The sequence below is a fragment of the Manis pentadactyla genome, chromosome 10 (assembly GCF_030020395.1).
Source record: "Manis pentadactyla isolate mManPen7 chromosome 10, mManPen7.hap1, whole genome shotgun sequence".
Lineage (NCBI taxonomy): Eukaryota > Metazoa > Chordata > Mammalia > Pholidota > Manidae > Manis > Manis pentadactyla.
This window is the reverse complement of record NC_080028.1, coordinates 7,454,538-7,467,363: the sequence shown is the minus strand read 5'-3', so window position 1 is coordinate 7,467,363 and position 12,826 is coordinate 7,454,538. Positions and strand designations below refer to the sequence as shown.

Sequence of the window (12,826 nt, the reverse complement as noted above, 5' to 3'; positions counted from 1 at the left end):
GTTAAGAAAGAAATCCTTGTACTTAAATTAACCATGGCCATTTTAACAAATTCCCTAGTATACTACAAGATAATACCTGCCACCTTACTCTTAACTCAGGCCAGCAGCAAGTTACCTAATTACCAGTTTCAGAAATCAGAAAATGTTTTGGAGTTGGATGGGTGAAGAACGGTTTGGCTGGCAGGTCAGGGGCAAAAGACATTAAATGATCAAGCATCCATTTAAAAACAACTGGCAAAGATGGAATTTATTCCAGACCATGTGAATTAACAATCCCCTTCTATGGTTATTGTGAATGAAACTTGCATGCTAAACATTCATCACACTTGAAAGCAGGTTCCTTTCTTTGCCCTGATATAATCAGAAATAAGAATTCTTTTATCCTCTGATTCCACAAAGGTGTTGAGATCTAGTATTTTACACTTACTCACAGGTTTGAATCAATTTGGGCAGATGAGTATGCCCCAGCCGCCTATTGGGCCCCGGCAGACCTCTCCTCTTCAGCACCATGGACAGTTAGCTCAGCCTGGAGCTCTCAACCCAGTAAGTTGGACCTCTTTGGGTAATCTTTTTGGCGGTTAAAAAAGTCCTTTTTCTTTGTTTTTATTTCATAAACAAAAATTCTTAGGTAACTGTAGGTGATTAATCCTTAACTTTGATTCTTTCTATAATTCTGTTGGTTTGGGCCCTTAATATAGACATAATTAAGTAGTTGCTGTGTTTCAGAGATGAAAATAGTTACTTTTTTTAATGGAGTGGAGAAAACCAAACCATATACCACAATTAGGCAGTAAATACTAAATTCCTTAATTTTCACCTGTCTCTTTTACCTACAAATTGTTTTTAGAAATTTATCCTACAGAAATAATCACTGACATACTGAAAGGATATACTTTGAAGGAAATTCATTTTAAGAATGTTACGTTATATATTCTGATTTGAAAAAAATCCATATCCTCAAAGTACATCTAGGGATATATTATGGTTAAACCGTGGGAGATCTGTAAATTAGAATGCACAGTAAACAATAATCACAGAACTTAGTGGTGGCATGAGAGCTGTTTACAGCTTTAAAGTAGAAAACCAGTTTTCTAAAGTGTGTGTGTGTTTCAAAACACCCAAATATATGTTGTGATAGTTAACGTGTATTTATATATATGTATATGGAATATATAGAGTGTGTGTATATATATACACACACATACATACATAAAGTATATATGGGATCTAATATAGTTTAGAACTCTCAGTTATATAAAATTTACAGTAAAAGAAAGATTTGTTGGCAGACACTGTTTGTAGTCAGAGTACTAGCAAGCTTATAAAAGGGCAGCCAGTCACCTTTCCATGAAGTCTTAGTGTTGAGAAGCCTGCACACTTTGATACAATCACCTCTCTTCATAATGCCTGCTTACTCAAATATAGAACCATGCTGGCAGGGAACAGTCTTTTGCAAGGGTAATTAATGGAGGGACAGTTGCCTGGTTAGAAAGTAAAGAAGAGGGACAATGAGTGTCTCACTGCTCCTTATGCAAACTCCAAACCTACTATCCACCTTTCCACATTGACCCCAGCCAACCCTTACCCTGTCTTTCAGAGTTAGCTTAGTGCCTCTAATCCTGGAGCCTTTTTGAGGTTGTCTGTAGTAATGTCTTGACAACCTGTCTGCCATTCTTAATAAGAAGTCTTAATTTCCATTTTAATCTATTAAAAAAAAAGTTTTTGGCCTTTGCTATTTCATAATTCCTTCCTGTATTGATGGCCTAGATTTGTTCAGGGCAATTTTACAATAAAATGTAACAATCCCAGTGTGTTTGTGGGCCATGTGTGCTACCCACGATTCAGCCACAACTTGGAAGATTTTATTTGTAGCCATTAAGGAGTCTTATAATTTGTGCTGTTACAATACCACTGACATTAGCAAAAACCCCATGAAATTCTGAAGCACTCTCCTCAGTTCTTGTTGAAGTTCTAGGTTCATTTTGTGTATCGAGTGATTTTATGTTTGCAACCTCCTGTCTTTCTTTATAATAGGCTTAGGTCAGCCGTGAGTCTATTCTCCATTTTCTGAGCATGAGGGTCAGATGTTGCACCACTTCCTTTTCTACCCTCCCCTCCCCACATTAGGGCCAAAGCAGTGGGTGATTCTAGCCATAGTGGAATTACCTGTAATGAAGCAATGTGGTGCTCTGCTTTTTTGTTTTGTTTCTTTGTGCAGCCAATGGGCTATGGGCCTCGCATGCAACAGCCTTCCAGCCAGAGCCAGTTCCTTCCCCAGGCTCAGTTCTCAGCACAGGGAATGAGTGTGACGAATATGCCTTTGGCTCCGTCTGGCGGTCAAGCACCCGTGTCTCAAGTATGTCTCACAAATGGATTTTTTTTTAACCTGTTTTTGTGATTCTTAAAACTTACTTTGATCTAGATTTTTAAGTTTTTAATAAAAACAGTTACAGGCATAAGGTATTCTGAACATGAAAAGATTACTCTGTGGCATAGTGGTGGTGGTACAAAGTAAGAAATAGATTAAATTGATAGTCTTTAACCATTTTTATTAGTAGTGAGCACTTTTTAAAATGAAATCTTAGAACAGCAATGCAGAAGGAAAAACTCTTGCTGAAGAGAGTATAAGGGCCAGAAAAGTGTATTTTACTCACCTGCCCCATGTCTCTGCAGTGGCTAAGGCCATTCTGCTGAAATTTTTGAAGTCCACTTAATTCAGAACTGTATGGGTTGGATAATCCAAAGGTAAGCCCCCCCACCAAGACTATTTTTGACAGTTTGAAAAGGAGACATTCGTTGCTATTTAATCAGTTTGTGTCTTCAAATGTATGTAGCCTGCCTATTAAATATTTCTTTGATTCTGTTCTGAATTTTGTTATGTTTTTCATTTAACAGGCACAAATGTCCAGTTCTTCCTGCCCTGTGAACTCTCCTATTATGCCTCCAGGCTCTCAAGGCGGCCACATTCACTGTCCCCCTCTCCCTCAGTCAGCTCTGCATCAGAACTCACCTTCTCCTGTACCTAGTCGTACCCCCACGCCTCACCATACGCCCCCAAGCATAGGGGCTCAGCAGCCGCCAGCACCAGCAATTCCAGCTCCTGTTCCTACACCTCCAGCGATGACGACTGGGCCCCAGTCACAGGCACTGCATCCACCTCCAAGGCAGACACCTACACCACCACCAACGCAACCTCCTCCCCAAGGGCAGCCTTCACTTCCGGCTGCTCCTGTAGCTGACCCGCCCCCGCAGCAGCCTCTTTCACAGCAGAGTACAGCAGCCTCCGTTCCCACCCCAACGGCACCATTGCTGCCTCCACAGCCTGTGACTCCAGTAAGCAAAACGGGGTTTAGGCAGAATGTTTTCAGTTGTTGTGTAGTGTTGCACTAGTTACGTGCTGTACCTGTTCTTTACTTTGTCTCTTACTGTTGTCTCCCCAGTTAGACTAGAATCTCTTTGTAGTTAGGGACTTGCCTTCCTTTCTGTTTTTTCTTCCTGTTGTAGTAGCTAGCATAGAAGGAATTCAAAGGTTTTGTTTAGTTCTGACGTTGACCGTGCTGTTTTGTGCTGCATTCTGAGACTTGAAGGCGTGAGAGAGAACGACAAGGGGCGAGAGTCTAGCACATTCAGTGCAGCACATGAATCTTAACTGAAAATATTTTAGAAAGTATTTAACTGAAAGTATTTAAGAAAAAATAAACAAAATAATGGATTTAGTGTCTGTGTGGTCCTACCTAAGGTTAAGAAATCATGAGCTAAGATGAGAAGAGTATGGGCCTGAAACAACTTGAAGCTTCCTTTTGAGAGACTCATTATGTATGTAGTAGAAATCAAATTCACATCTAATAGTTGCATCCTCACTAAAAAACTGTTATGTCAAGGCTTAGAGCTTTCTACTTGATCCCTGATGGCTAATATTTTAGTTCTCTGTCATGTTGGTGAACTGAGAAGTCCCATGAGTCACAACTTCTTCATAAAACAGTTTATTGATGACTGGTTCATCCTGCCCTCTAATAGGCAAAGAAGGGCAGAGCTCAGAAAGGAAACTTGATTTTATTCTGTGTAGGGTAATTTGTGAAAATATGAATGTCTCATTGTGAAGTTCCTCTGTTGGAAGACTTAAGAAAATAGGTAGAAATTGCTAGTTATCCCACTAGAATGTGAGATTCTAAACAGCCATTCAGGGTAGTTCATTATATTCTGTCAACTCTTCTGTACATTTGATACTTTTCCTAATGAGAAGTTAAAAACAAAAGAGCCAGTCATTCTTATTTTATTTTTCCATTTCTTATAAATTAGAGCTTCTCTTCTCTGAAACCCCTACCCCTCACACACTGCCACAGAATGATAATCAGTGAATAAATGGCTGCTGGCCTTTTTTATGTACAACCAGCCAACCAGTGTTTGCAAGTCCTCAGTCTCCCATCCTTAAGCAAATTTAGTCCAAGGGGGTGAAATAGAGTAAGTGAAAGCACTATAAATGGGTATCATGATACAAGCCTAGAAGTAGGGGGTTGATCATGCCATCCTGTTGTATAGCTTAAATTCTGGTTGTGTATTTGGCAAACTTTGTTTGTTTTTCCCCTCTTTCTGCCCAGCTTTCCCAGCCAGCTGTAAGCATTGAAGGGCAGGTATCAGACCCTCCATCTACTAGTAGCACAGAAGTGAATTCTCAGATCATTCCTGAGAAGCAGCCTTCACAGGAAGTGAAAATGGAGGCTAAAATGGAAGTGGATCAACCAGAGCCAGCAGATACTCAGCCAGAGGATATTCCAGAGGTGAGAGTAGGGCAGTTAACTGATGATTGTTGGCTAGGACCTCAGTCTAGGAGCCCAGATAATACGACAGGGAAGCTCTGATACTTAGGTCTCATTTCATTGATTTCCATGTGAGAGAGGGTCTTGAGATACATCCACAGGGGAGAATAAATAAGATAACAGTCTCACTGCTTTCCAGTTGCGTGTCTTCGGAAAACTAAAAATCTTACCTTGCCTTTTAGACTAAAGCAGAAGACTGTAAGGTGGAACCTACAGAAACAGAAGAAAGAGGCCCTGAACTAAAAATTGAACCAAAAGAGGAGGAAGACCAGCCAAGTACTTCCACTACCCAATCATCTCCAGCCCCGGGACAGTCAAAGAAGAAGAGTAAGTTGCTTAAGCTCTGTCTTTTCCTGCCTCCAGGAATAAATAAAAGACATACAGTAGAATGGAATCAAGCTTCTTGGGCCTCGGAAATTGACTTTAACGTAATTTCATTAAGCTTGCAGCCCTTGGCCTGGTCTCTTCATTATTACTAATGTTGGAAAAGAAATTTTCTTTCATTTAGGTGTATTTGCTTTCTGTAGTTACTGGGTCAGACATATCCATCATTTCTTCAGGATTGTGGGGTGCAGCCTCTCAAAGTTACCATTTTTAGAGGAAAGAAGTTACTAAATACATCGTTGACTAAAATACCAGAAATAATAGCAATAATAATGGTGGCATTTGTTAATCTGCTGTGCACTATGCCACACATCTGTCTCACCTATATATGCGAGTTACGTGTTAACATATAGGGAGTTCATATTCTCTCAGCTCTTCTGTACATTTGATACTTTTCCTAATGAGAAGTTAAAAACAAAAGAGCCAGTCACCCTTATTTTATTTTTCCACTTCTCTATAAATTAGAGCTTCTCATCTGTGAAACCCCTACCCCTCACACACTGCCGCAGAAAGATAATCACTGAAGAAATAGATGCTGGCTTTTTTTATGTACAACCAGCTATCCAATGTTTGCAAGTCCTCAGTCTCCTGTCCTTAAGTAAATTTAGTTCAAGGGGGTGAAATAAAGTAAGTGAAAGCAGTTAAACTAACTAATGTTACAACAGTTCTGTGAGGTTATTGATCACTTTTATATGTGGGAAAACTGAGAGTCAGCAAAGATAAGTAACCTGCCCCAGCTTACTCAGCTGGTAAGTGAACCAGGCAGGCTGATTAAGTGTCTGCTCTAGACCAGTCTGCTGAATGCGAGTGGATCAGACTGAGCGAGCAGCGCCACTTAGCAGAGTGTTAGACAGTTCACGTGGAAACGAGAGATGTGCTAACTAGGACTAGAACTGGTGGCTCTAGCGACCCCTTTAGTGGCACAGGTAGGACTTAACAGGGAGTCTGCTGGCTCCTGTAAATGATGTGTATAAAAGTGTTCCACTAATACAGAGGGGCTAAAAAAAAGCTTTTATTTAAAATAAGGTTTGTTTATACTAAAGTGTGATTTTAATGTAGGCTAGAGCAAACCCTGCTTTACTGTTAGGAATCTATTCAAAACAGCTCATCTCACAAGTTTGCCCAAATTCTATTACTTTTTTAGTATAACCAAGAATGACAGACTAAAGGTCTGTCTTGATTTTTTTTTTATATGACAGACCCCTCCATGAGGTGAAAAATATCCAAAGTACTAACAAATACACCCTCCTGAATATTAAATTAATTTGTAAGCAGAAGAAATAGGCCTCTATTCGGTGTGTTTTAAAGCTCAAAACTGAACCCTTAATGACTAGCTTCTTGAATGATAGCTCAAAGTGATTCCATTTAGGACACACTAGCAAATCTTTCCTGACTTTTGGGAAACATCATACTGAGAACAAATTGAATGTAATTTGATAAACTAACTCCATGGTCTGGCAATAACAATTTAGTTCTGTCTTTCCTGACACTTAAACCTAACATTTGCCATTAAAATAGTATACATGTCTACCTCCTAAGCTGTAAGACGTCAAGCATTTTAATGAGGGATTCTTGCCTTCAGTGGTTCTATTCCTTTAGTGATAGGACAATACCAGGTCTATATGGTCGATACCGATATCACTAATGAGGACTTCTTTCTAATCTTGCTTGATATCATCCCTCTTCTTACACCACTATCTTCTGGAGTGTCATTTTGATGAGTTTCTTCTTAAGTTTTTGAAAGGCTGTGTGTGGTTCTGTTTCTAGTTGGTCAGGAGTATCTTAACTGAAATTCTCACTGAAAAATAAGCTGAGCCATGAAGGGTGTCTAAAGGTGACTACATATGGTGTTTGAAGGTGCTGCCCAAAGCAGACCAGGAATTAGAAACTGGAAATATGCCCATAGTGATATTTCCAGAGGGACAGAGTAGGCCATTTTGTGTTTTGTGATTTTTTTTTTAGATATTTTTGTAGCTTTGACTTGAATGTTTTTTTTCTTCTTTTGCTTAACTGTAACTAATTTCACACGTACTCTTCTGAAGTTTTCAAACCAGAAGAGTTACGACAGGCACTGATGCCAACGTTGGAGGCACTTTACCGACAGGATCCAGAATCCCTTCCCTTTCGGCAGCCTGTGGACCCTCAGCTTCTAGGAATCCCAGTAAGTCTTTGATGGTGCTTCTGATTTCTCTTGCTGTTAACAGCTTTATTTGTATATAATTTGGATATTGTACAAGTCACTCCTTTAAGGTATACAATTCAGAGGTTTTTGAATATTCAGAGAATTGTGCAATATCACTGCAGTCAGTTTTGGATCAGTTTCATCACCCCATTATCCATACTCTCCATTTCCTCCCAAAGCTCCCACCCCCACCCAGCCAACCACTAGTCTGCTTTCTGTCTTTACAGATTTGTCGATTCTGAACTTTTTCTTAAACGGAATCATACAATCTGGGGTTCTTTGTGACTGGCTTCTTTCACTGAGCGTTAATGTTTCCAAGGTTAACCCACATTGACGCATGAATCAGTACCTCATTCCTTTTTAATGGCCCAGCAATACTCCATTGTGCAGATATACCACACTTCCTTTACCCCTTCATTAGTTTGATAGACATCTGGGTCGTTTACACTTTTTGGCTGCTGAGGAATGCACTGCTGGGAATGTTTGCAGACGAAGTTTGTGTGGGTATATGTTGGGTATATATCTAGAAGTGGGATTGCTGGGTCATATGGTTTGTTTATTTTTATCACTTGAGTAGCAGTAGTTTGTGATAGAAAAGATGGACCCAGAGTAGTTTTGTCTGCTTTTAAAGCTGTCTTAACACGCCAGGCTACTTGCAATTTTCTTTTGAGGATTTTAAAGTAGTATCAGGAATGGAGTGTTTTGAAGGGCAAAAATCCATTAGTACTGTTTTTTCGTGACCTTTAATGGATCACTGATGTTCTGTGGTCTTAGTTTCCTCATCTGTAAGCCCCTTGATCTTTGACTTCTAAATCTCTGAGCTGGTCTTCATTACCATCACACATATACTGTGGTAAAGTCCCTAGAGTTGCCTCAGCAGACCATTAGCCTGCTGTCTGGAAAGAAAGTAGTAGTTACTTTATTCTCTCTGCCCTCTGAGCTGCTTCATAATCTCTGTAGACTAATGATTTAAAGAAGCAATGGGCATCAGTCAGCTCTCTGGAAATATGGGCAGGCAAAAGACTCAACAGTATCTGGAAAATCAGTGATGATGATAATAGGAAGACATGCCATTTATGTTAAATATACTGATACTTGAGTAATGTTGCTTGGTATTGCTTGTCCTTCTAGGATTACTTTGATATTGTGAAAAGCCCCATGGATCTTTCTACCATCAAGAGGAAGTTAGACACTGGACAGTATCAGGAACCCTGGCAGTATGTGGATGACATCTGGCTTATGTTCAACAATGCCTGGTTATATAATCGGAAAACATCACGGGTGTACAAATACTGCTCAAAGTTGTCTGAGGTCTTTGAACAAGAAATTGATCCAGTCATGCAAAGCCTTGGATATTGTTGTGGCAGAAAGGTAAGAAATTTTTGCAGAGATAAGAATTATATTGAAAACTTGACCATTTAGCATCCTGAATCATCAGATTGTGAACTCATCTGGAGTGGGGACTTGATCATATTCACCTGTGGGTGCACAGTGCCTGTAATGTCCTGGTTTTCCTGTGCATGCCATTTCACGTAGAGCTGCCCTGGTCCTATTCTTCGGTAAGTAGTGGAAGGATATGATTGCTAAGCCTACCTCAGAGTGATGAGATGGTATAGTCCAGTAGTCTCTCATCTGTGGTTTCTGTCACCCAAAGTCCAGAAGCAGATGATCCTCCTCCTGATGGATGGTCAGAAGGTCCCTAGTTGCCTAACACTTGGTCACAATGCCTGCATCATTCACCTTCATCTCATCACAAAGGTGTTGTATCATCTCACATCATCACAAGAAGGCTAAGTACAGTACAAGATATTTTGAGAGACAACACATTCGTATAACTTTTATTACTCTTACTGTGCCTATTTTTAAGTATAAACTTTATCATAGGTATGTACCTGTAGGAAATAAAACATTTTATAGGGTTTGATACTATCCATGGTTTTAAGCACACACTAGGGGTCTCAATATATTCCTCATAGATATGGTGAGGACTACTGAGTAAACTAGAATGCATGTAGTTCTGTGAACTGTCTTGAAAACTACAGTAGCCCATTATGATTAACATAAATGAGAGCTAAGACTTCACTGACTTTGTTTCTGATTGGCCAGTATAAAAATCCTAGCTTGTCCCTCAGGCTTGTGTTCTATTGAATGACTGGTTTCTTTTGCAGTTGGAGTTTTCCCCACAGACACTCTGTTGCTATGGCAAACAGTTATGCACAATCCCCCGGGATGCCACTTACTACAGTTACCAGAACAGGTAAGCTTGACTGAACCATGGTCTGTGTGTCCAGGGAGTGCATGCAGCTGGACCAGCACACATACAGTCATGGTTCATCTGTAACTTGCTTGAAAACAACTGTACAGCACAAGTTCTGGGCTTTGCATTTGCCTCTGTTTGCAGAATTACATAATTTTTTAGCAGAAAGTAGCCTAGAGTCAGTAGTCTGGGCCCTTAATTTTTATAAGGCAAGAACCCAAGGCCTTGGGAAGTTAAACAATTTTGTGAGTTGTAGGCATAGATGGGATTACAACTCAAGCCCCTCTTCTCTTTCCTACTGTCCTTTGATAGTTTACCACAGCCTCAGACAAAACTGAGAAAATTTGCAAACCAATTAGTCTTTCTGTTTGTCCATGAAATTGCTGCTGGCTGTGGTTGTTTCCAAAAACTACCCAGAGAACTTTGAACCACAAGTTTGTTAGCCAGCTATATCTTTTTGTGTGCAGTTCTTGGAGGATGTGAAAACAGGATTCCAGAGTGTTTGCTTTGCCTATATTAAAGCAAATAAAAAGAAGCTTCAAATTACTTACAATGATAAGGCAATAGTTGGTAGGGTTCTAATAAATAGGCTTATTTTCTTCTACCCAGTGGCTATAGTTCCACAAATTACATTCATTAATCTACTTTAACTATGGTTTTTCTCCTGTTTAACAGTATAGCTTGCATGGTGTGCTTACTTAGGGCTCAGAAACAGAAATAGCAAGTCTGGGCAGTTAGCACCCTTTGCTCCTTTAATAAGCAAACCCGTGGTGGTAGTTTTTGCTGAACTTGTGTACTACAGATGGATTTCTAGCTTTGAAAAAGTCACTTAAATTTTTTGTTTCATTTACAAAAAGGTGCATGCTGCTAATATTTTGTAGTCATTAGAATCCAGGTTTTTACTCATTAAAATCTAAGAAAAGTGGGTTTCAGGTTGCTAAAAGCATCTTGTATTCAAAAAAGCAAGTAACAGCTGGCATGAAGTTTTTCTTCTGCTATAGTCTTAACATGTATACTGTTTTTGGATTTTTAACACCAATCTACAGGGTTTTTAATTTTGTACCAAGGAACAATAATCATGTCCCTGTACATCACTTTCTTTTGCCTTTTAAATTAAGTCAGTTGATGGCAGCAATGAGTATTTAACTACTTATGCAGAGTTCTTATTGAAAAACGTTTTTTTTTTTTTAATTTATGTGGATTTATTGGTTGAAACCAATTGTATTTTTTTTTGTTTTTTTTCCAAAAATTTTTTTTCAAAAACAGTTCTTTTAGGTGATTATTTCCTGGCACTATATCCACAGTTGTGGTTTTGTTTTGTTTTTTTGGAAGTGGGGAGAAGTGTGATTGCTCTTGAAGTAATAGAGTTGCAGTTCTCTTCTCTCTCCCCAGTATATTTTTCCTTCTTCCTCATTTTGATTATTTGCATTGAGTAGCATATAAGTACTATAATGACAGGGTATGGTCTGTGTAAGTGAAGCCTTTTTTATTTTATTTGCTGTAATCATTTGCTGCTTGTGACCCCATTTGAGATATATAACGCTAATCTGTGCTTTGCCTTGGCTTTCTGCTTTGTGTTGTTTTGTCTTGCTTTTATGTTTTTCGTTGTCCTGCAATCCCTCATTTCTTCGTTTGTTTTGTGTTTTTTTTTTCTCCCTCATGCTTGTCGTTGTCTGCGCTTGGCTTTGATTGCAAAAAAAAAAACCAAAAAACAAAAAATAAAAAAAACAAAACCCAAACTGTGGGGCCCATAAATATGCATCATTGAATGTCCTTGTCGCCGTTGATGACCTGCTGTCTGCTCCCGTCCCCCTCCTTGGCCTGCTGTGATTGGTGGCTTCGTTGCTTGGCTTGGGCTGTGTTGTGTGAACGGAACAGTTCACCCCAGTATGGCCTTCTTGCCGACAGGTATCATTTCTGTGAGAAGTGTTTCAATGAAATCCAAGGGGAGAGCGTTTCTTTGGGGGATGATCCTTCCCAACCTCAAACGTAAGTAGTAACTATATTATTTTGGAAAGTGCTGTCTTCTGTTTATTGTCAGATGACTAATTGTCAGGCTTCTAAGTGGTCTTGGGTTAGTTACACTGCCCAGTATGGTAGCCATTAGCCACAAGTGGCTATTTAAACAAGTTAAAGTAAATAAAGTTTAACATTCCACGTTCGAAGTGCATAGCAGACATCTGTGGCTAGTGGCTACTGTATTGGTCAGGGTAGACAGAGAGCATTTCCATCATAGAAACTTCTGTCAGTGTTGATCTAGGTACTGCATCGGAACTGAGTAGTCATTTTAGGTACATTTCTATAAGGAAGCAGTCACCTTTTCTCCTAAAAATTGAAAGGCTGTCATGCAAAGAAATTTCATTAACTGTTTTGGGTACGAGGGGAATTGAACAAGTAACCACCTTACAACCTCAGGTAGGTTAGCAGTACCAAAATCACTATAATTGTGAATATCATTTGTGACAATCTTAGAGGCTTAGTGGTTTGTTGGAGTGTGGCACAAGCGCTTATTGTTTGGTAAATGCCAAGAAAAATTTTCAAACTTAGCCTCAATTGTCTAAGAGTACTTTTAATCTCAAAGATTTAGTTAGACACACTGTATTTCAAATTTCTACTGTTTTAGGAAGAAAGAACTGTTTGGTGTGCTTTAATAGTCTTCAGCTTTTTCTTTCTGTTTTAAACCTATACTAAACAGAAACAGTTCAGAATGTAAAGTATGGAATTGCTACATTACTAGTAAAAACAGGGCTTCTGATAAAAACACTAGTTAAATTTTCCAAATTTGATTTTGAATTTGTACTTTTCCTTCAATTATAATTTAAATACAATATAGTGGGGTCTGCTGGTGGTCTGGAAAGTAGGTGGTGGGTCTCCTGAAGGAGTCTTCTGACCCTTGACTAAACCAGGGAAGTTGCCTCTAGCCAGGTTTCCATGATTTAGGAAAGGAAGGCAACCTTCCCGTTAGTACTGTTTGGTGGGGTTACTACATGTTCCAGATCTTAGGACAGTACATCTCTACTTTTAAAAGAATGTAGAAACCCCTTGCAACTGTACAGGTCTGTAGTGGGCCTAAGAATCTGCATCATTAATTAACAAGATCCCTGTTCCTTCTGTGCTGCTAGCATTCAGAGCATAATACTTTGAGTAGCAAGACTGTGGGCCATTTAGAGATGAATCTCTAGGGTA

General features: G+C 39.3%; 1 protein-coding gene across 2 annotated transcripts in view; it reads left to right on the top strand.

Annotated features, from left to right (window-relative positions):
• EP300 (E1A binding protein p300) overlaps positions 1-12,826 on the top strand; it is a 72,362-nt gene that overhangs the window by 44,497 nt on the left and 15,039 nt on the right. Inside the window, exons 12-20 of one of the 2 annotated variants that reach the window (XM_036931520.2) lie at positions 434-543; positions 2,219-2,356; positions 2,896-3,333; positions 4,599-4,778; positions 5,000-5,144; positions 7,244-7,362; positions 8,515-8,754; positions 9,552-9,640; positions 11,549-11,629. In XM_036931520.2, coding sequence (XP_036787415.1) covers positions 434-543; positions 2,219-2,356; positions 2,896-3,333; positions 4,599-4,778; positions 5,000-5,144; positions 7,244-7,362; positions 8,515-8,754; positions 9,552-9,640; positions 11,549-11,629 — 1,540 coding nt within the window. The remainder of the gene's footprint in view (positions 1-433; positions 544-2,218; positions 2,357-2,895; positions 3,334-4,598; positions 4,779-4,999; positions 5,145-7,243; positions 7,363-8,514; positions 8,755-9,551; positions 9,641-11,548; positions 11,630-12,826) is intronic. The other variant, XM_036931521.2, reaches the window with a different exon arrangement.